The sequence below is a fragment of the Chiloscyllium plagiosum genome, unplaced genomic scaffold (genome assembly GCF_004010195.1).
Source record: "Chiloscyllium plagiosum isolate BGI_BamShark_2017 unplaced genomic scaffold, ASM401019v2 scaf_9291, whole genome shotgun sequence".
NCBI lineage: Eukaryota > Metazoa > Chordata > Chondrichthyes > Orectolobiformes > Hemiscylliidae > Chiloscyllium > Chiloscyllium plagiosum.
This window is the reverse complement of record NW_025214550.1, coordinates 1-21922: the sequence shown is the minus strand read 5'-3', so window position 1 is coordinate 21922 and position 21922 is coordinate 1. Positions and strand designations below refer to the sequence as shown.

At 55.8% G+C, this 21922-nt stretch overlaps 1 protein-coding gene and 1 long non-coding RNA gene across 3 annotated transcripts; one reads left to right on the top strand and one right to left on the bottom strand.

Moving 5' to 3' along the window:
* Nucleotides 1-3607: 3607 nt before the first annotated feature.
* taf6l (TAF6-like RNA polymerase II, p300/CBP-associated factor (PCAF)-associated factor) lies at nt 3608-16280 on the top strand. Its single transcript, XM_043686491.1, has 8 exons — nt 3608-3759; nt 3800-4288; nt 4424-4510; nt 6113-6263; nt 6357-6407; nt 7692-7786; nt 9058-9132; nt 15922-16280. Exons 2-8 carry the CDS (start codon nt 4142-4144, stop codon nt 16252-16254), a joined length of 939 nt encoding a protein of 312 aa, XP_043542426.1. The 5' UTR covers nt 3608-3759; nt 3800-4141; the 3' UTR covers nt 16255-16280.
* Nucleotides 16281-16530: 250 nt separating this feature from the next.
* LOC122547932 lies at nt 16531-19524 on the bottom strand. 2 transcript variants are annotated; one of them, XR_006311127.1, is made up of 3 exons: nt 19491-19524; nt 16592-16679; nt 16531-16561 (listed from the first exon to the last, which is right to left on the bottom strand). It is a non-coding gene; the product is annotated as an uncharacterized LOC122547932 (long non-coding RNA). The 2 variants fall into 2 exon arrangements; XR_006311126.1 differs by having other exon boundaries at nt 16592-16716; nt 19491-19513.
* Nucleotides 19525-21922: the final 2398 nt, after the last annotated feature.

Genomic DNA, 21922 nt, shown 5'->3' with positions numbered 1-21922 from the left:
CCACCCCCTTCAGCCTCCCCCTCCCCATCCCCTTCAGCTGCACCCCCAACTCAGTCAGCTGGATTCAAATTCTCCCAGAGCCCTTGATAAAACCCTTGGGGCGGGAGAGAGAGCGAAATGAGGACAACCCCTATATTTGTGGCCTTGCTGTTGTTGAGTATGGGATCTTCCCTGTCCAAACCAGTTGCCGTTCTCTATCCTGCCTTTGGGCAGTGCTAAACCAGCAACCATGAACAAAACGTACAGGGTATGTGTGTCTGCTAAACGTTTAAATATTGAGACTAGTTGTTCAGCACAAAGTTTACTCCATATCTTTAATTATATATTATTTTAAAGAAAAAACTGCATTCATTCCTGCTCTGTCCTTTCCTGAGAGGTTGGAGGTTATTTCAAATGCTTTGACCCGTATTTAGAATGTGTAATAAAAAGTAGGAAGAACATACTTTTCTGATGCTTTGTCCTCTGCTGCAAGAGGATTGCAGAGAATGCCTTGTGTCTGAGGGAAAGGGAGTTTGTGACTGAGTGAGAAAGTGTGTGTGTCTCCGAGACAGTGAGTGTTTCTGTGCCGTTTGTCTGTGTACACGTGTGTGTCTATGAGACTGTGTGTGTTTGTGTCAATGTGACAGTATGTGTGAGTCTATCTGTCTGTGTGTGTGCGCCTCTGTGTGGAACCTCCCAGTTTATCCTCACTCCATGTTCTCCCTCAGACTGATTGACTATTGAACCAGTTCTGATTCAGTAATATTGATGTCGAAATAGCAGGTAGTTTAGTCCCATTCATCACTGAAGCTGATGGAGCAGATTGTAGGAGCAGGAGGGGCATTCACTCCGCTCTCTAGCTGCCATTCTCTGATATAAATCTGTACTTTAACTTCAGCTTCCCACCTCAGGTGATAAACATCCCTGAACTTTTCAGTCTTAATATGTACATTTGACCCCCCACCCCATGAGGAAGTGTTCCACCTCGGTCTCCTGTGTACAATTTAACAGCGAGTGTTAACCAATAGGGACATTTGACCCTCATTTGTGTCTGTGGGGCCATCCTATTACCCAGAGAGTGTGGCAGGGGGAGGACGGCTGTTGTGCTGTAGAAATTCACAGAGGGCCAGATGCTGAACTATTCAATGCCCCCTATTCCTGACCACCACAACTCTCGCAAAGGTGGTATGTCTACTGATTTGCCTCCAGTGTAGCTGCACACAGCAATGACTTTGTTAACATATAACCTGAAGGAAGATTGGAAATGGGCGCTGCTTAAAGTTCTGTCAATGATGTGTTTGTTTGTTTCAGTCTCCAGGTTAATCCACTTGCCTTCCACTAGCCCAAAAAAAAAATCACTTGCGATTCTCTTTAAAGACTCTATCCCTACCCCAGCCTACACACCCTGAGCAGGAGGAAGCGTCAGTGGTGGGAGAGCTGGTTTGGTGTGCTGAATCACTCACTGGGGGGAGGGGGTGCACGGGTCAGCTGAAGAGTAGGAACATCAATTCAAACCAAGATTAGAGTGGTGCTGGAAAAGCACAGCAGTTCAGGCAGCATCCGAGGAGCAGGAAATTGACGTTTCTGGCAAAAGCCCTTCATCAGCCCTCATTCCTGATGAAGAGCTTTTGCCCAAAACGTTGATTCTCCTGCTCCTCGGATGCTGCCTGACCTGCTGTGCTTTTCCAGCACCGCTCTAATCTTGACAATACAGGAAGTGCAAGAGGGAACTTAAGGCAAACAAAAAGGCAGCATGAGAAAGGATTTGCGAACAGGTGAATCCCGAGATATTTTGTAAATACATTAAAGGGAAGAGGTAAAACCAGAGATAGAGTTGGGTCCATTAGGGACCAAGGGGACAACCTGTGTGTGAACCTGCAGAATATCGGAAGGGTATCTTCATTCTGGAAAGGAGGATGTGGGTTCAGAATTCGGGAAAAACGGGACTGTGAGGAACTTGCACATGGATTTTAGCAAATCGTTTGACAAGGTTCCACATGGGAGACTGATTGAGATTAAAGAACATAGAATTGAGGGAAACTTGGTGAGATGGATCAGAAACTGGCTTAGTAATGGGACACAAAGGGTAGTGGGAGAAGGGTGTTTGAGTGACTGGAAGCCTATGTCCAGCAGTGTACCACAGGGATCAGTACTCGGACCCTTGATGAAGGAGCGACGCTCCGAAAGCTAGTGCTTCTAATTAAACCTATTGGACTATAACCTGGTGTTGTGTAATTTTTAACTGGGACCCTTATTGTTTGTTATATAAATGAAAATGTTGGAGGAGGGGGGAGCATTCAGCAAATTTAGAGATGACACCAAGATTGGTTGGATGGTTAATAGTGAAGAAGAGAGTTGTAGGTTACAGGAAGATATGGGTTGATCAGATAGGCAGAGCAGTGGCAGGTGGTAGTTGACCCTGATACGTGCGAGATGATGCACTTTGGAAGAAGATACAAGATGAGGGAGGACTTAATGAATGGCGGAACAGAGGGAATCTCCGGGTAATTATTCCCAGATCCCTGAGGTTGGCAGAGCATGGGAGTAGGATAGCTAAGAAGGCACATGGGAAACTTGTTTTTATCAGTCATGGCATAGAGTATAAGAGCTAGGAGGTAGTATTGGCGTTGTATTGACTGTTAGGCTGCAATTTACAATTCTGGTCACCTCACTGCAGGAAGGACATGATAGCACTAGAGGGAGTTTACCAGGCTGTTGCCGGGGATGGAGAAATTGAGCTAAAAAGACTAGATAGGCTTAGATTGGGATATGGGGGTGCGATTGGGATGAGAGGGGAATGGGGATGTGGGGAGGAGGTGATGGGCTTGTGAGAGAAGGTGACAATTGGGATGGAGAAGATGATGGGGAGGGAGGGATCAATTGGGATGGGGTGATGATGGTGGGGGTGGGCATTTGGGTTGAGGAGGGAGGGTGATGTTTGAACCAGTTCTGCTGAAGGGTGGCTGGACGCAATACGTTAACTCTGCTTTCTCTCCACAGGTGCTGCCAGACCTGCTGAGTTTTTCCAGCAATTTCTGTTTTGTGTCTGATTTTCAGCATCCACAGTTCGTTCAGGCTTTTGTTTAACAAGCAAACTGAGGGAGCTGTGGTCCCCAGGTCCTGATGGGATTTCACCCCAGGACCTGAAGATAGCTGGCTAATGACACAGTAAAGGTGTTGGTGGTCATTTTCCAAAGTTTCCTGGATTCTGGGTAGGGAGAGGGAGGCAGACCATGAGCTTGACTGTGAGGATGGTATTAGAGTGATTGATTCTATCAGTCGAGCTCTGTGCAACTCTGGTGTCTCAGACTTTGCTGGAGCCAGGGTCAGGGAGTATTTGCAAAGCCAGAGTGGACAGGCATTTTTTTTTGTTGGAGGGGAATGGGAAGCTCCTGGCGACAGACGGGAACCTGAAACAAAGAACAGCCAGGATTTTATTGAATGGCGGAACAGGGGACCCCCTACACAACACCATCCCAGATCCCTGCATCTTTTAAAGCTAGAGGTGGGGCCCACCTACAGGTTCGGGGGCTGCGGCCCCTTTTAAATCTTCGGTCACGTGGTGGCGACGGCAGCGCCCCGCCCACTCCACGGAAAGATTCTGATTGGTCAGTGATGTGACCCCGGAAGTAGTTCCGTTGCTCTCACAGGAGATGCAGAGCTGGTTAATGAAGTGATGCCTAGTTAGTACCAGTTAGTGAGGTGTTATCACTGGTTAGGGAAGTTGGCATTAGTTAGTGAGGTTAATACTGGTTAGGGAAGTTAGCATTAGTTAGTGAGGTGTTATCACTGGTTAGGGAAGTTGGCATTAGTTAGTGAGGTGTTATCACTGGTTAAGGAAGAGATAATTAGTTAGTGAGGTGTTATCACAAAGGGGATATCCAGCCAATGAGAGAATATGCAGTTAGTGATGGAGTAGGGGGACTGGTGACTAGTTAGAGCAATGTTGGTTATTACTAGTAGGCAACTAGCCAGTGAAGGATTATGTAGGTAGTTAGTGAGGAATCTACAGCTTGTTATTGAAGGGTTGGTTGGTTGTTGATAATCACATTATGAGGGATCCTGATTAGTCAGGGCCTGGTTACTGGGAAGTGAGAGACATTACCACAGGCTGTGCTGCTAGTTAGTGGAGGGAGAGGGTGTGGGCCTATACCAAGCCGCTATGTCTGAGCGTGATGAGAGGCGGTACGTGGAGCTGAGTAAGGAGTCAGTTAAACTGATGGGTGAGAGTGTGGGGCTGGAGCTGGGTGATGAGGTCAGTGCTCTGCTGGCTGAGGACGTGTGTTACCGACTGCGAGAGACTGCCCAGGTAAGAGAGAGAGAGAGTCACTGACTGGGAGGGGGGTGGACCGAGAGACCACAAGGTCCTCAGGATACAGCTGGTGTTGTGAGGCGTCTCAACCAGCATCTTGTCAGCAGAACACTCTGTCGTTGGCTCTTTCAGAACAGCACCCAGTTCATGAGGCATGCCAAGCGAAGGCGCCTGACCGTGGAGGACTTTAACCGGGCGCTGCGATGGGCCAATGTGGAGGTAGGTGTGGGGGGAACATGGGGAAGTGGGGGGCGCACAGTGCAGAACTCCCCGCAGCGCTGACCCTCCGACAGTGCGGCGCTCCCTCAGCGCTGACCCTCCGACAGTGCAGCGCTCCCTCAGCGCTGACCCTCCGACAGTGCGGCGCTCCCTCAGCGCTGACCCTCTGACAGTGCGGCGCTCCCACAGCGCTGACCCTCCGACAGTGCGGCGCTCCCACAGCGCTGACCCTCCGACAGTGCGGCGCTCCCACAGCGCTGACCCTCCGACAGTGCGGCGCTCCCACAGCGCTGACCCTCCGACAGTGCGGCGCTCCCACAGCGCTGACCCTCCGACAGTGCGGCGCTCCCTCAGCGCTGACCCTCCGACAGAGCGGCGCTCCCTCAGCGCTGACCCTCCGACAGAGCGGCGCTCCCTCAGCGCTGACCCTCCGACAGAGCGGCGCTCCCTCAGCGCTGACCCTCCGACAGAGCGGCGCTCCCTCAGCGCTGACCCTCCGACAGAGCGGCGCTCCCTCAGCGCTGACCCTCCGACAGAGCGGCGCTCCCTCAGCGCTGACCCTCCGACAGAGCGGCGCTCCCTGACCCTCTGACAGTGCGGCACTCCCTCAGCACTGACCCTCCGACAGTGTGGCGCTCCCTCAGCGCTGACCCTCCGACAGTGCGGCGCTGCCTCAGCGCTGACCCTCCGACAGTGCGGCGCTGCCTCAGCGCTGACCCTCCGACAGTGCGGCGCTGCCTCAGCGCTGACCCTCCGACAGTGCGGCGCTGCCTCAGCGCTGACCCTCCGACAGTGCGGCGCTGCCTCAGCGCTGACCCTCCGACAGTGCGGCGCTGCCTCAGCGCTGACCCTCCGACAGTGCGGCGCTGCCTCAGCGCTGACCCTCCGACAGTGCGGCGCTGCCTCAGCGCTGACCCTCCGACAGTGCGGCGCTGCCTCAGCGCTGACCCTCCGACAGTGCGGCGCTGCCTCAGCGCTGACCCTCCGACAGTGCGGCGCTGCCTCAGCGCTGACCCTCCGACAGTGCGGCGCTGCCTCAGCGCTGACCCTCCGACAGTGCGGCGCTGCCTCAGCGCTGACCCTCCGACAGTGCGGCGCTGCCTCAGCGCTGACCCTCCGACAGTGCGGCGCTGCCTCAGCGCTGACCCTCCGACAGTGCGGCGCTGCCTCAGCGCTGACCCTCCGACAGTGCGGCGCTGCCTCAGCGCTGACCCTCCGACAGTGCGGCGCTGCCTCAGCGCTGACCCTCCGACAGTGCGGCGCTCCCTCAGCGCTGACCCTCCGACAGTGCGGCGCTCCCTCAGCGCTGACCCTCTGACAGTGCGGCGCTCCCTCAGCACTGACCCCCCGACAGTGTGGTGCTGAGCCTGGTTGTGTCAGCCTGGGTTATGAATTCCAGTCCCTGGTGTGTGGATCAAATCCGAGTCTTTGTTCCCTTGTCAGTGAGATTGGGTGGAAGTGCAATGATCATGCTTAGGGATGGCAGTGATGCCTAAGGTGGTAGTTGTGACACTGTATGGTGGTGGATGGACTGTGAGCTGGGCCTTCTGGCTGTCAATTGGCATACCTGCTGCAGGCTGGATCTCTGCTTGTGTGTTACAGCCTGTGTGTGGCTACGGGGCCCCAGACGTGCTCCCGTTTCGCTCGGTGAAGGACGGAGAACTCTTTGTCATGGAGGATCGTGAGGTCAACCTGGTGGAGCTAGCCCTGGCAACCAACATCCCCAAGGGCTGTGGTCAAACTGTGGTGCGAGGTAGGAAGACCGAGGGAGAAGGATTGAGTTTGTGAGCGGTCGGTCTGCACTGGTTCCTCCCTAACGCCTCTTCCTTTCTCTTTGCTTCTCTAGTTCAGGTTTCCTATTTAGAGAATAAAGCAAATGAGGAGTCTCAGGGAGCGGGTGAGTATTCCTCCCAATCACATCCTCATGGCTACAAACAGGTGCCATTCAGCCCATCGATTGGCAGCATGGCTGGTCACCAGAGGGCTGCTCACAATAAGGAGGAGAACCTGAGGCTGGTGGGGAGAGGGGAGCGGGGGTGTAGACGAGGGGCATGTTTTATTGAAGGCAGTGAGCTGTTGTGGGGGCACAGCAACTAACCTTCACTGTTTGCAGATGGCACAAAGGTAGATGGAGGGGCAGCTCGTGGTGAGGAACCAGGGAGGCTGCTTGGACATGCAAGAAGAGTGGGCTAGGAAGTGGCAGATGTAATACAGTGTGGGAAAGTGAGAGGTTATGCACTTTGGTAGGAAGAATAGAGATGTAGACTATATTCTAAATGGGGAAAGGCTTTGGAAATCCAAACCACAAATGGACTTGGGAGTCCTGGTTCAGGATTGTCTAAAGTTAACATACAGGTTCAGCTGGGGGTTAGGAGGTCAAATGCAACATTAACATTATTTTCAAGAGGGCTAGAATACAGAGCAAGGATGTACTGCTGATGGCTGTGTAAAGCTGTGGTCAGACTGTATTTGGAAATATTGAGAGCAGTTTCGGGCCACGTATCTGAGGAAGATGTGCTGGCACTGAAGGGTATAGCAAGAGCAGGGTTACAGCAGTGATCCTGGGTAGAGCAGGGTTACAGCAGTGATCCTGGGTAGAGCAGGCTTACAGCAGAGATCCTGGGTAGAGCAGGGTTACAGCAGTGATCCTGGGTAGAGCAGGTTTACAGCAGTGATCCTGGGTAGAGCAGGCTTACAGCAGTGATCCTGGGTTGGAGAGTTTGTTCTATGAGGAATAGTTAAGGACTCTGGGGCTGTACTTGGAGTGTAGAAGAAGGGGAGGGAATCCTGATTAAAACTTCCAGAATACTGAGAGAGTTGAGCAGATGTTTCCATCAGTAGGAGAGACTAGGACCTAGGGCACAGCCTCAGGGTGAAAGGAGGGATCTCTTCAGCCAGAGGGTGGGGACTCTGTGCAGCTCATTACCACAGAGGGCTGTGGAGGTCAAGTCATTGAGTATATTAAGACAGAGATCGATAGGGTCTTGATTGGTAAGGGTGGGGTCAAAGGTGGGAGAATGGAGTTGAGGAACAGGTCAGCCACGATCAAATGGTAGAGTAGACTGGATGGGCCGAATGGTCTAGCTCTGCTCCTATAGCTGCTGGAGTGGCTTTCAAAGAGCAGGCAGGAATGAAGCTGACTGCCTGGTGATACTGAAGCCTGTATTTTCTTGGCCCCCAGTTCCTGTGGCAGTCTCCAATCTCTCTGATGATCTCTTGAAATATTACCAACAGATTACCCGGGCAGTGCTGGGGGATGATCAGCAACTCATGAAGGTGAGAGGTCACAGTCACCATTTATACAATAGGCTTCGCTCCATACCTAACCCCGTACTGTCCCTGTCCTGGGCATGTGTGATGGTGGACAGTGTAGAGGGAGCTTTACTCTGTATCTAACCCCGTGCTGTCCCTGTCCTGGGCATGTTTGATGGGTGGACAGTGTAGACGCTCCATACCTAACCCCGTACTGTCCCTGTCCTGGGGGTGTTTGATGGGGGGACAGTGTAGAGGGAACTTCACTCTGTATCTAACCCCGTACTGTCCCTGTCCTGGGCATGTTTGATGGGGGGACAGTGTAGAAGGAGCTTTACTCTGTATCTAACCCTGTGCTGTCCCTGTCCTGGGGGTGTTTGATGGTGGACAGTGTAGAAGGAGCTTTACTCTGTATCTAACCCTGTGCTGTCCCTGTCCTGGGAGTGTTTGATGGTGGACAGTGTAGATGGAGCTTTACTCTGTATCTAACCACGTGCTGTCCCTGTCCTGGGAGTGTTTGATGGGTGGACAGTGTAGATGGAGCTTTACTCTGTATCTAACCCCGTGCTGTCCCTGTCCTGGGGCTTTACTCTGCATCTAGTGTCTTGCTGTATCTGTGTTTGGTCTATTCAATGGGGACAGTTTTACTCTGTATCTAGCCCTGTACTGTTCCTGTTCTGGGAGTGTTTGATGGGTACAGTTTGGCAGGAGCTTCACTCTGTATCTAACCCCGTGCTGTGCCTGTCCTGGGAGTGTTTGATGGGGGGAGGACAATGTAAGAGAGCTTTACTCTGTATCTAACCCTATGCTGTCCTTGTCCTGGGCATGTTGATGGATGGACAGTGTAGATGGAGCTTTACTCTGTATCTAACCCTGTGTTGTCCCTGTCCTGGGAGTGTTTGATGGGTGGACAGTGTAGAGGGAGCTTTACTCTGTATCTCACCCCGTGCTATCCCTGTCCTGGGGAGTATTTGATGGGGGACAGTGTAGAGGGAGCTTTACTCTGTATCTAACCCCGTGCTGTCTCTGTCCTGGGGAGTATTTGACGGGGACAGTGTAGAGGGAGCTTTACTCTGTATCTAACCCCGTGCTATCCCTGTCCTGGGGAGTATTTGATGGGGGACAGTGTAGAGGGAGCTTTACTCTGTATCTAACCCCGTGCTGTCCCTGTCCTGGGGAGTGTTTGATGAGGACAGTGTAGAGGGAGCTTTACTCTAATCCTGTACCCCTGCCTTGATACTGACTGGATTGGGATGGTCTTGATCAGTTTTTCTCACTGTCTCGTTCTGTCACAGGTCGCTCTCCAGGACCTTCAGTCGAATTCGAAGATCGCTGCTCTGCTTCCTTACTTTGTCCATGTGGTCAGTGGGGTAGGTACACCTCTGCCCCACAATACCTGCACTCCAGACAGGTACCACAAGTCTATCATGTTGCATTACCCACACCTTCCATTGAGTACAACACTGCTATCCGCCATGTTCCCTTGGCTCTGGCCGCCCGACAGCACACCACCGCAGCGCTGACCCTCCGACAGTGTGGCACTCCCTCAGCACTGAACCCCCCGACAGCACCCACTCCCTCAGCACTGAACCCCCCGACAGCACCCACTCCCTCAGCACTGAACCCCCCGACGCAACCCACTCCCTCGCACTGGAACCCCCCGACAGCACCCACTCCCTCAGCACTGAACCCCCCGACAGCACCCACTCCCTCAGCACTGAACCCCCCGACAGCACCCACTCCCTCAGCACTGAACCCCCCGACAGCACCCACTCCCTCAGCACTGAACCCCCCGACAGCACCCACTCCCTCAGCACTGAACCCCCCGACAGCACCCACTCCCTCAGCACTGAACCCCCCGACAGCACCCACTCCCTCAGCACTGAACCCCCCGACAGCACCCACTCCCTCAGCACTGAACCCCCCGACAGCACCCACTCCCTCAGCACTGAACCCCCCGACAGCACCCACTCCCTCAGCACTGAACCCCCCGACAGCACCCACTCCCTCAGCACTGAACCCCCCGACAGCACCCACTCCCTCAGCACTGAACCCCCCGACAGCACCCACTCCCTCAGCACTGAACCCCCCGACAGCACCCACTCCCTCAGCACTGAACCCCCCGACAGCACCCACTCCCTCAGCACTGAACCCCCCGACAGCACCCACTCCCTCAGCACTGAACCCCCCGACAGCACCCACTCCCTCAGCACTGAACCCCCCGACAGCACCCACTCCCTCAGCACTGAACCCCCCGACAGCACCCACTCCCTCAGCACTGAACCCCCCGACAGCACCCACTCCCTCAGCACTGAACCCCCCGACAGCACCCACTCCCTCAGCACTGAACCCCCCGACAGCACCCACTCCCTCAGCACTGAACCCCCCGACAGCACCCACTCCCTCAGCACTGAACCCCCCGACAGCACCCACTCCCTCAGCACTGAACCCCCCGACAGCACCCACTCCCTCAGCACTGAACCCCCCGACAGCACCCACTCCCTCAGCACTGAACCCCCCGACAGCACCCACTCCCTCAGCACTGAACCCCCCGACAGCACCCACTCCCTCAGCACTGAACCCCCCGACAGCACCCACTCCCTCAGCACTGAACCCCCCGACAGCACCCACTCCCTCAGCACTGAACCCCCCGACAGCACCCACTCCCTCAGCACTGAACCCCCCGACAGCACCCACTCCCTCAGCACTGAACCCCCCGACAGCACCCACTCCCTCAGCACTGAACCCCCCGACAGCACCCACTCCCTCAGCACTGAACCCCCCGACAGCACCCACTCCCTCAGCACTGAACCCCCCGACAGCACCCACTCCCTCAGCACTGAACCCCCCGACAGCACCCACTCCCTCAGCACTGAACCCCCCGACAGCACCCACTCCCTCAGCACTGAACCCCCCGACAGCACCCACTCCCTCAGCACTGAACCCCCCGACAGCACCCACTCCCTCAGCACTGAACCCCCCGACAGCACCCACTCCCTCAGCACTGAACCCCCCGACAGCACCCACTCCCTCAGCACTGAACCCCCCGACAGCACCCACTCCCTCAGCACTGAACCCCCCGACAGCACCCACTCCCTCAGCACTGAACCCCCCGACAGCACCCACTCCCTCAGCACTGAACCCCCCGACAGCACCCACTCCCTCAGCACTGAACCCCCCGACAGCACCCACTCCCTCAGCACTGAACCCCCCGACAGCACCCACTCCCTCAGCACTGAACCCCCCGACAGCACCCACTCCCTCAGCACTGAACCCCCCGACAGCACCCACTCCCTCAGCACTGAACCCCCCGACAGCACCCACTCCCTCAGCACTGAACCCCCCGACAGCACCCACTCCCTCAGCACTGAACCCCCCGACAGCACCCACTCCCTCAGCACTGAACCCCCCGACAGCACCCACTCCCTCAGCACTGAACCCCCCGACAGCACCCACTCCCTCAGCACTGAACCCCCCGACAGCACCCACTCCCTCAGCACTGAACCCCCCGACAGCACCCACTCCCTCAGCACTGAACCCCCCGACAGCACCCACTCCCTCAGCACTGAACCCCCCGACAGCACCCACTCCCTCAGCACTGAACCCCCCGACAGCACCCACTCCCTCAGCACTGAACCCCCCGACAGCACCCACTCCCTCAGCACTGAACCCCCCGACAGCACCCACTCCCTCAGCACTGAACCCCCCGACAGCACCCACTCCCTCAGCACTGAACCCCCCGACAGCACCCACTCCCTCAGCACTGAACCCCCCGACAGCACCCACTCCCTCAGCACTGAACCCCCCGACAGCACCCACTCCCTCAGCACTGAACCCCCCGACAGCACCCACTCCCTCAGCACTGAACCCCCCGACAGCACCCACTCCCTCAGCACTGAACCCCCCGACAGCACCCACTCCCTCAGCACTGAACCCCCCGACAGCACCCACTCCCTCAGCACTGAACCCCCCGACAGCACCCACTCCCTCAGCACTGAACCCCCCGACAGCACCCACTCCCTCAGCACTGAACCCCCCGACAGCACCCACTCCCTCAGCACTGAACCCCCCGACAGCACCCACTCCCTCAGCACTGAACCCCCCGACAGCACCCACTCCCTCAGCACTGAACCCCCCGACAGCACCCACTCCCTCAGCACTGAACCCCCCGACAGCACCCACTCCCTCAGCACTGAACCCCCCGACAGCACCCACTCCCTCAGCACTGAACCCCCCGACAGCACCCACTCCCTCAGCACTGAACCCCCCGACAGCACCCACTCCCTCAGCACTGAACCCCCCGACAGCACCCACTCCCTCAGCACTGAACCCCCCGACAGCACCCACTGCGCCCACTCCCTCAGCACTGACCCTCCGACAGTGCCCACTCCCTCAGCACTGACCCTCCGACAGCGCCCACTCCCTCAGCACTGACCCCCCGACAGCGCCGCGAATGAGGAAGGAGAGAATCTCATAGGCACTCGACTCACTGGAAAATATGGAGAATTGAACTCCCTGCAAGACCAGGCCAATCCCCCAGTTGAGTCTTTCCTACCTCTCTCCGAGATGATGACCTGTTTACAACACCCTCTCAGCTTGACTCAGGTTTGTCGAGAAACTCTCTCTCCACTATAATACCATAACCCATTGACCCCACCTTCTCTGCTTCTGCTGGACTGAGTTGCACACGCTCTCCTCTCCCAGAGAAACAAGTTCTCTTTGATGGTGCTGGAAAAGCACAGCAGGTCAGGCAGCATCTGTGGAGCAGGCAAATCGACTGTGCTTTTCCAGCACCACTCTAATCTGGACTCCAGCATCTGCAGTCCTCACTTTTGCCAAGTTCTCTTTGGTATCCATCTAAAATGACAACTGCTCAGATACTGAAGCAGTTCATGTCCAAATGCAGCAAGACCTGGACGTGATCTGACAACTGGTGACTAACATTCACACCACACAAATGCCAGGTAATGACCATCTCCAATAAGAGACAATCTAACCATTGCCCCCCAACAACTACATCCTAGGGGTTACCATTGGCCAGAAACTGAGCTGGGACTCACCACATAAACCCAGCGGCTACAAGAGCAGGTCAGAGGCTGGGAATCCTGCAGCGAGTAACTCCCCTCCTGACTCCCCCCAAAGCCTGTCCCACCATCTACAAGGCACAAGGCAGGAGGGTGAGGGGATACTCCCCGCTTGCCCCCGGATGGGGGCAGCTCCAACAACACTCAAGAAGCTCGACACCATCGAGGGACAAAGCAGCCCCCGCTGGATTGGCCCCACACACACAAACACCCCCTCCCTCCCTCCCTCCACCGACGCTCAGTAGCAGCAGTGTGTACCAGCTACAAGATACACTGCAGAAACTCCCCAAAGACCCTCAGGCAGCACCTTCCAAACCCACGGCCACTTCCATCCAGAAGGACAAGGGGCAGCAGGTACATGGGAACCCCAACCCCTGCAAGTTCCCCTCCGAGCCCCTCACCATCCCCACTTGGAAATATCTCACCGTTCCCTCAGTCTGGCTGGGTCAGAATCCTGGGATTCCCTCCCTCAGGGACACTGTGGGTCTATCCACAGCACGTGGACTGCAGCGGGTCAGGAAGGCAGCTCACCCCCACCTTCTCAAGGGGGCAACTAGGGACGGGGGCAGTAAATATTAGTCCAACCAGTGACATCCACTTTTCTTGAACCAGTTACAATAAAGATCACATCTAAATTTTTCTAAAGCCTGGTGGACACAGTACAACATGTCCAACTGTTCCTCATAATTGTAACCCCCTGTCCCTCCCAGACAACCCCTTCCTCCCAGCAATCAGTCAAGTGGACCATCTCTGAACTATTTTCCAGTGCAATTGCAGCCTTAAGCAGGGAGACCAAATCTGTATACAGTGCTCCAGATGTGGTCTCACCAACGCTGTGTACACCCTATTTTCATATTCCATTCCCCTCGTTCCATTTACCTTCAGAATCACTTGCTGCATCAGCGTACTAACCTTCTGTGATTCACAAGATCCATCTGCAGCCCTTGGCCTGCAGTTTGTCTCCATTGACATCATCTGCTGCTTACAGTCATACAGCATGGAAACAGACCCTTCGGCCCAACCAGTCCATGCTGACCCTAACCCCAAACTAAACTAGTCCCAGCTGCCTGCTCCTGGCCCATCTCCCTCCAACCCTTTCCTATCCAGGTCCTTATCCAAATGTACCCACACCCACCACTCCCTCAGGAAGTTCACTCCACACACAGACCACCCTCTGTGTATAAAAAAAAAGTCCCTCATATCCTTTTTAAATCTTTCTCCTCTCACCTTAAAAATGTGCCCCCTAGTCTTGAAATCCTCCACCCTAGGGAACAGACACCTACCATTCACCTTATCTATACCCCTCATGATTTTATAATCCTTTATAAGGTCACCCCTCAACCTCCTGACAGCGCCAGAGACCCGGGTTCAATTCCCGCCTCAGGCGACTGACTGTGTGGAGTTTGCACGTTCTCCCAGTGTCTGCGTGGGTTTCCTCTGAGTGCTCCAGTTTCCTCCCACAGTCCAAAGATGTGCAGGTCAGGTGAATTGGCCATGCTAAATTGCCCATAGTGTTAGGTATAGGGGTAAATGTAGGGGTATGGGTGGGTTGCGCTTCGGCGGGGCGGTGTGGACTTGTTGGGCCGAAGGGCCTGTTTCCACACTGTAATCTAATCTAATGTAATGTAATGTAATCTAATCTCCTATGCTCCAGGGAAAAAAGTCCCAGTCTATCCAACCTCTCCATATAGCTGAAACCCTCCATATCTGGCTACATCCTGGGAAATCTCTTGTGAACCCTCTCCAGTTTAATAATATCCTTCCGATAACAGGGAGACCAGAACTGGACACAGTATTCCATAAGAGGTCTTCCTAATGTCCTGTACAACCTCAACATGACATCCCAACTCCTAGACCCAAAGCTCTGAGCAGTGAAGGCCAATGCACTAAACACCTTCTTAACCCCCCGTCTATAGTGATTTAAACTTCAAAGAATTATGCCCCAGCGCCCCTAGGTTCTACAACACTACTCAAGGCCTTACCATTAATACCTCGCATTTATCCAAATTAAACTCCATCTGCCACTGCTCAGTCCATTGACCCAATTGATCAAGATCTCTTTGTGGATAACCTCCTTCACTGTTCACTATACCACCAAAGTTGGTGTCATCTGCACAATTACTAACCATGCTTTCTATGTTCTCATCTCAATCATTTACATAACTGACAAAGAGAAGTGCACCCAGCGCCAATCCCTGTGTCACATCGCTGGTCACAGGCCTCCAGTCTGAATAACAACCCTCCACCATTACTCTCTGTCTCCTGCTGTCAGGCCAATTTTGTATCCAGTTGGAAAACCTGCCCTGAATCCCATGTGATTTAACTTTATCTACCACACAGAGCCTTGTCAAAGGTTTTACTAAAGTCCTCATTATGTCCTCATCTATCTTCTTGGTGACTTCATTAAAAAAACTCAGTCAGGTTTGTGAGACACCATTTCCCTTGCACAAAACCAGGATAATTATCCCTCACTATTCCTTGCTTTTCCATATGCATGTAAATCCTATTTTACAAAAACAGTTCCAACAATTTCAGGAGCTGCTACGAGATCCACGCTTCTCTCCATCCACCATTTTAGAATTACCAGCATTTACTCCATTCTTTCTGCTAAAAATGGACAAGTTCACTTTTTCCCACAATTTTCCCACTTAGCCTCTCGACATCCTTTTGCAATGACTTTAATCCCCTTCGTGCCTCACTTACGTTGCTATCTCTATGCCAGCAGCAGATGTACCAACCAGACCACCATCCAAACCACTGAGCTCCTAACATTGCCCTCAGAGCGGGTTCCATCCAGAACCTGACCACTTTATGCCCACTGTCTGCTTCCTATTATCCAGACGATCCTCTCTCCCTGTGATTTGCTTACCCCCCGGCAGCATGGGCTGCTATATTTAGTGGGGTAACCTTTGTAGCACCTTGTCAAATGGAAGTCTCCATACAGCACATCCACTAGTTCCTTTTAGACACAGCACGTGTTGCTCAGTCCAACAAGATCTTAACTTTCACAAAAACCATGCTGACCCTGCCCTCTTGACAGACGCCTGCTTACCTTCCTTCTCTCCCTCTGGACAGGTTAAGTCGGTCAGTCATGACCTGGACCAGCTGAACCGCCTTCTCCACATAGTGAAGAGTTTAATCGGTAATCCCTACCTCTACCTGGGGAACTACATCAGGAGCCTGGTCTCCAGTGTCATGTACTGTATTCTGGAGCCTCTTGCAGCCTCGATAAACCCGTTAAACGATCACTGGACCCTAAGGGATTATGCAGCATTGCTCCTGACACACATCTTCAGGTCAGAACCTGCTTTCCGATCTGATGTTTCTCTGACTTTCAGGCAGCTCATTAAAGACCCAGATCACAGTTTTATAAAATCACAAGACAGGAGGAGGCCACTGACTTGGTAATGTGTACGGTAACTCCGAGTGTGGGACACGGGGACCGGGGACTGTGTGTACGGTAACTCCGAGTGTGGGACACGGGGACCGGGGACTGTGTGTACGGTAACTCCGAGTGTGGGACACGGGGACTGTGTGTACAGTAACTCCGAGTGTGGGACACGGGGACTGTGTGTACGGTAACTCCGAGTGTGGGACACGGGGACTGTGTGTACGGTAACTCCGAGTGTGGGACACGGGGACTGTGTGTACGGTAACTCCGAGTGTGGGACACGGGGACTGTGTGTACGGTAACTCCGAGTGTGGGACACGGGGACTGTGTGTACGGTAACTCCGAGTGTGGGACACGGGGACTGTGTGTACGGTAACTCCGAGTGTGGGACACGGAGACCGGGGACTGTGTGCACGGTAACTCCGAGTGTGGGACACGGGGACTGTGTGTACGGTAACTCCGAGTGTGGGACACGGGGACTGTGTGTACGGTAACTCCGAGTGTGGGACACGGGGACTGTGTGTACGGTAACTCCGAGTGTGGGACACGGGGACTGTGTGTACGGTAACTCCGAGTGTGGGACACGGGGACTGTGTGTACGGTAACTCCGAGTGTGGGACACGGGGACTGTGTGTACGGTAACTCCGAGTGTGGGACACGGGGACTGTGTGTACGGTAACTCCGAGTGTGGGACACGGGGACTGTGTGTACGGTAACTCCGAGTGTGGGACACGGGGACTGTGTGTACGGTAACTCCGAGTGAGCGACACGGGGACCGGGGACTGTGTGTACGGTAACTCCGAGTGTGGGACACGGAGACCGGGGACTGTGTGTACGGTAACTCCGAGTGTGGGACACGGAGACCGGGGACTGTGTGTACGGTAACTCCGAGTGTGGGACACGGAGACCGGGGACTGTGTGTACGGTAACTCCGAGTGTGGGACACGGGGACTGTGTGTACGGTAACACCGAGTGTGGGACACGGAGACCGGGGACTGTGTGTACGGTAACTCCGAGTGTGGGACACGGGGACTGTGTGTACGGTAACTCCGAGTGTGGGACACGGGGACTGTGTGCACGGTAACTCCGAGTGTGGGACACGGAGACCGGGGACTGTGTGTACGGTAACTCCGAGTGTGGGACACGGAGACCGGGGACTGTGTGTACGGTAACTCCGAGTGTGGGACACGGAGACCGGGGACTGTGTGTACGGTAACTCCGAGTGAGCGACACGGGGACCGGGGACTGTGTGTACGGTAACTCCGAGTGTGGGACACGGAGACCGGGGACTGTGTGTACGGTAACTCCGAGTGTGGGACACGGAGACCGGGGACTGTGTGTACGGTAACTCCGAGTGTGGGACACGGGGACTGTGTGTACGGTAACACCGAGTGTGGGACACGGAGACCGGGGACTGTGTGTACGGTAACTCCGAGTGTGGGACACGGAGACCGGGGACTGTGTGTACGGTAACTCCGAGTGTGGGACACGGAGACCGGGGACTGTGTGTACGGTAACTCCGAGTGTGGGACACGGAGACCGGGGACTGTGTGTACGGTAACTCCGAGTGTGGGACACGGAGACCGGGGACTGTGTGTACGGTAACTCCGAGTGTGGGACACGGAGACCGGGGACTGTGTGTACGGTAACTCCGAGTGTGGGACACGGGGACTGTGTGTACGGTAACACCGAGTGTGGGACACGGAGACCGGGGACTGTGTGTACGGTAACTCCGAGTGTGGGACACGGAGACCGGGGACTGTGTGTACGGTAACTCCGAGTGTGGGACACGGAGACCGGGGACTGTGTGTACGGTAACTCCGAGTGTGGGACACGGAGACCGGGGACTGTGTGTACGGTAACTCCGAGTGTGGGACACGGGGACTGTGTGTACGGTAACACCGAGTGTGGGACACGGAGACCGGGGACTGTGTGTACGGTAACTCCGAGTGTGGGACACGGGGACTGTGTGTACGGTAACACCGAGTGTGGGACACGGGGACTGTGTGTACGGTAACACCGAGTGTGGGACACGGGGACTGTGTGTACGGTAACACCGAGTGTGGGACACGGGGACTGTGTGTACGGTAACACCGAGTGTGGGACACGGGGACTGTGTGTACGGTAACACCGAGTGTGGGACACGGGGACTGTGTGTACGGTAACACCGAGTGTGGGACACGGGGACTGTGTGTACGGTAACACCGAGTGTGGGACACGGGGACTGTGTGTACGGTAACACCGAGTGTGGGACACGGGGACTGTGTGTACGGTAACACCGAGTGTGGGACACGGGGACTGTGTGTACGGTAACACCGAGTGTGGGACACGGGGACTGTGTGTACGGTAACACCGAGTGTGGGACACGGGGACTGTGTGTACGGTAACACCGAGTGTGGGACACGGGGACTGTGTGTACGGTAACACCGAGTGTGGGACACGGGGACTGTGTGTACGGTAACACCGAGTGTGGGACACGGGGACTGTGTGTACGGTAACACCGAGTGTGGGACACGGGGACTGTGTGTACGGTAACACCGAGTGTGGGACACGGGGACTGTGTGTACGGTAACACCGAGTGTGGGACACGGGGACTGTGTGTACGGTAACACCGAGTGTGGGACACGGGGACTGTGTGTACGGTAACACCGAGTGTGGGACACGGGGACTGTGTGTACGGTAACACCGAGTGTGGGACACGGGGACTGTGTGTACGGTAACACCGAGTGTGGGACACGGGGACTGTGTGTACGGTAACACCGAGTGTGGGACACGGGGACTGTGTGTACGGTAACACCGAGTGTGGGACACGGGGACTGTGTGTACGGTAACACCGAGTGTGGGACACGGGGACTGTGTGTACGGTAACACCGAGTGTGGGACACGGGGACTGTGTGTACGGTAACACCGAGTGTGGGACACGGGGACTGTGTGTACGGTAACACCGAGTGTGGGACACGGGGACTGTGTGTACGGTAACACCGAGTGTGGGACACGGGGACTGTGTGTACGGTAACACCGAGTGTGGGACACGGGGACTGTGTGTACGGTAACACCGAGTGTGGGACACGGGGACTGTGTGTACGGTAACACCGAGTGTGGGACACGGGGACTGTGTGTACGGTAACACCGAGTGTGGGACACGGGGACTGTGTGTACGGTAACACCGAGTGTGGGACACGGGGACTGTGTGTACGGTAACACCGAGTGTGGGACACGGGGACTGTGTGTACGGTAACACCGAGTGTGGGACACGGGGACTGTGTGTACGGTAACACCGAGTGTGGGACACGGCTGTCGGAGGGTCAGTGCTGAGGGAGTGGGTGCCGTGACAGGGTCAGTGCTGAGGGAGCGAGCGCTGTCGGAGGGTCAGTGCTGAGGAAGCGGGCACTGTCGGAGGGTCATCGCTGAGGGAGCGAGCGCTGTCGGAGGGTCAATGCTGAGGAAGCGGGTGCTGTCGGAGGGTTAGCGCCAAGGAAGCGGGCACTGTGGGAAGGTCAGCACTGAGGGAGCAGACACTATTAGAGGATCAACGTTGAGGGAGCTGGCACTGTCGGAGGGTCAGCGCCAAGGGAGCGGTCCCTGTTTGTGGGTCAGCGCTGAGGAAGCGGGCGCTATCGGACAGTCAACGCAGAAGGAGCGGGCACTATTGGAGGATCAGCATTGAGGGACTAGTGCTGTGGGAGGGTCATTGCTGAGGGAGCGGGCGCTATCATAGGGTTAGCGCTGAAGGTGTGGGCGCTGTCGGAGAGTCAGCACTGAAGGAGTGGGCACTGTAGGAGGCTCAGTGCTGAGGAAGTGGGTGCTGTCATAGGGTTAGCGCTGAGGGAGCAGGTGCTGTAGGAAGTTCGGTGCTGAGGGAGTCGGTGCTGTCAGAGGGTCAGTGCTCAGGGAGCGGGTGCTGTCGGGGGGTCTGTGATGAGGGAGTGGGCACTGTCAGAGGGTCAGTGCTGAGGGAGTAGGCACTGTCAGAGGGTCAGTGCTGAGGGAGCAGGCACTGTCGGAGGGTCAGCGCTGAGGGAGTGGGCGCTGTCGGAGGGTCAGTGCTGAGGGAGTGGGCACTGTCGGAGGGTCAGTGCTGAGGGAGTGGGTGCTGTCTGAGGGTCAGTGCTGAGGGAGCAAGTGCTGTCGGAGGCTCAGTGCTGAGGGAGTGGGCGCTGTCAGGGGGTCAGTGCTGAGGGAGTGGGTGCTGTCGGAGGTCAGTGCTGAGGGAGCAGGTGCTGTAGGAGGTTCGGTGCTGAGGGAGTGGGCGCTGTCGGAGGGTCAGTGCTGAGTGAGCAGGTGTTGTCGGAGGGTCAGTGCTGAGGGAGTGGGCACTGTCGGAGGGTCAGTGCTGAGTGAGCGAGTGCTGTCGGAGGGTCAGCGCTGAGGGAGTGGGCACTGTTGGAGGGTCTGTGCTGAGTGAGCGGGTGCTGTCGGAGGGTCAGCGCTGAGGGAGTGGGCACTGTCGGAGGGTCTGTGCTGAGGGAGTGGCTGCTGTCGGAGGGTCAGTGCTGAGTGAGCGGGCGCTGTCGGAGGGTCAGCACTGAGGGAGTGGGCGCTGTTGGAGGGTCAGCGCTGAGGGAGTGGGCACTGTCAGAGGGTCAGCGCTGAGGGAGTGGGCACTGTTGGAGGGTCAGTGCTGAGGGAGTGGCTGCTGTCGGAGGGTCAGCGCTGAGGGAGTGGGCGCTGTTGGAGGGTCAGCGCTGAGGGAGTGGGCGCTGTTGGAGGGTCAGCGCTGATGAAGTGGGCGCTGTTAGTGTCATGCCGAGAGATTGCCTGTGCCCTCTCAGGTGGATGTGAGAGATGTCACGGCTGTTACTGGGTGGTCTGATCCTTGCGGATCTCTCCGTCCTCCTGGGCGATTGAGTGTATCCGATTCTCCTTGTTATGATTGAGAGTGGAGCAGAGCTCCCTACCCTGTTCCTGGGAGTGTTGGGGGAGCAGCAGAAATCCTCAGGAGTCTTTGGATGGGAGGTTGCTCAAAGACCCTATCCTCCGAAACCCAGCCTCGCACCCTCGGACCTCCAACAGCGAGGATCCCTCAGGGATCCAGCAAGTCCTTCCCCCTTCACTCTGGTGCTTTTCCCACCTTCAACACCCCTTCCCTTCCGCACCCCCCCCCACCCCACCACCCCCTGACCCCCAGTCACAGCAGGGTGTACCGTCTACAAGACCCACTGCAGCCAAGCTCCTTAGACAGCACCTTCCTGAACCCACACCTCCTTCCCCTTGGGTGTGGGGGCGGGGGGCGCGGGGGTCAGCAGACACATGGGGAACACCAGCCCCCTGCAAACTCCCCTCTTAACACCATCCCAAAATATATTGGCCGTTCCTTCAGGGTCAGGATCCTGGAACTCCCTCCCTAATGGGGCCCTGTGTCCCTATACCACACTGGGGGGGAGGGAGAGGGGAACTGGAGCAATTCAAGATGGCGGCTCACCTCCACCTCCTCAAGTTTGGGGGAGGCAATTAGGGGGAATGGGGCAATAAATGCCATGCCTGTGAACAAACGTAAATGAAAGAGCCACGGACCTACAGCGACGATGTGGAATGGGGGCTGGTCTTCGCCACCAAATAATTGTCACATCAAAGTATTCCCGAAAGTCGGGCCAAACCTCGGGAATCCCAACAATTTGACACAAAGAATCAAATCTTCCACTTCCCACGGGATTGTAGCTGAGACTGCATTGCTCCTGGTTTTCT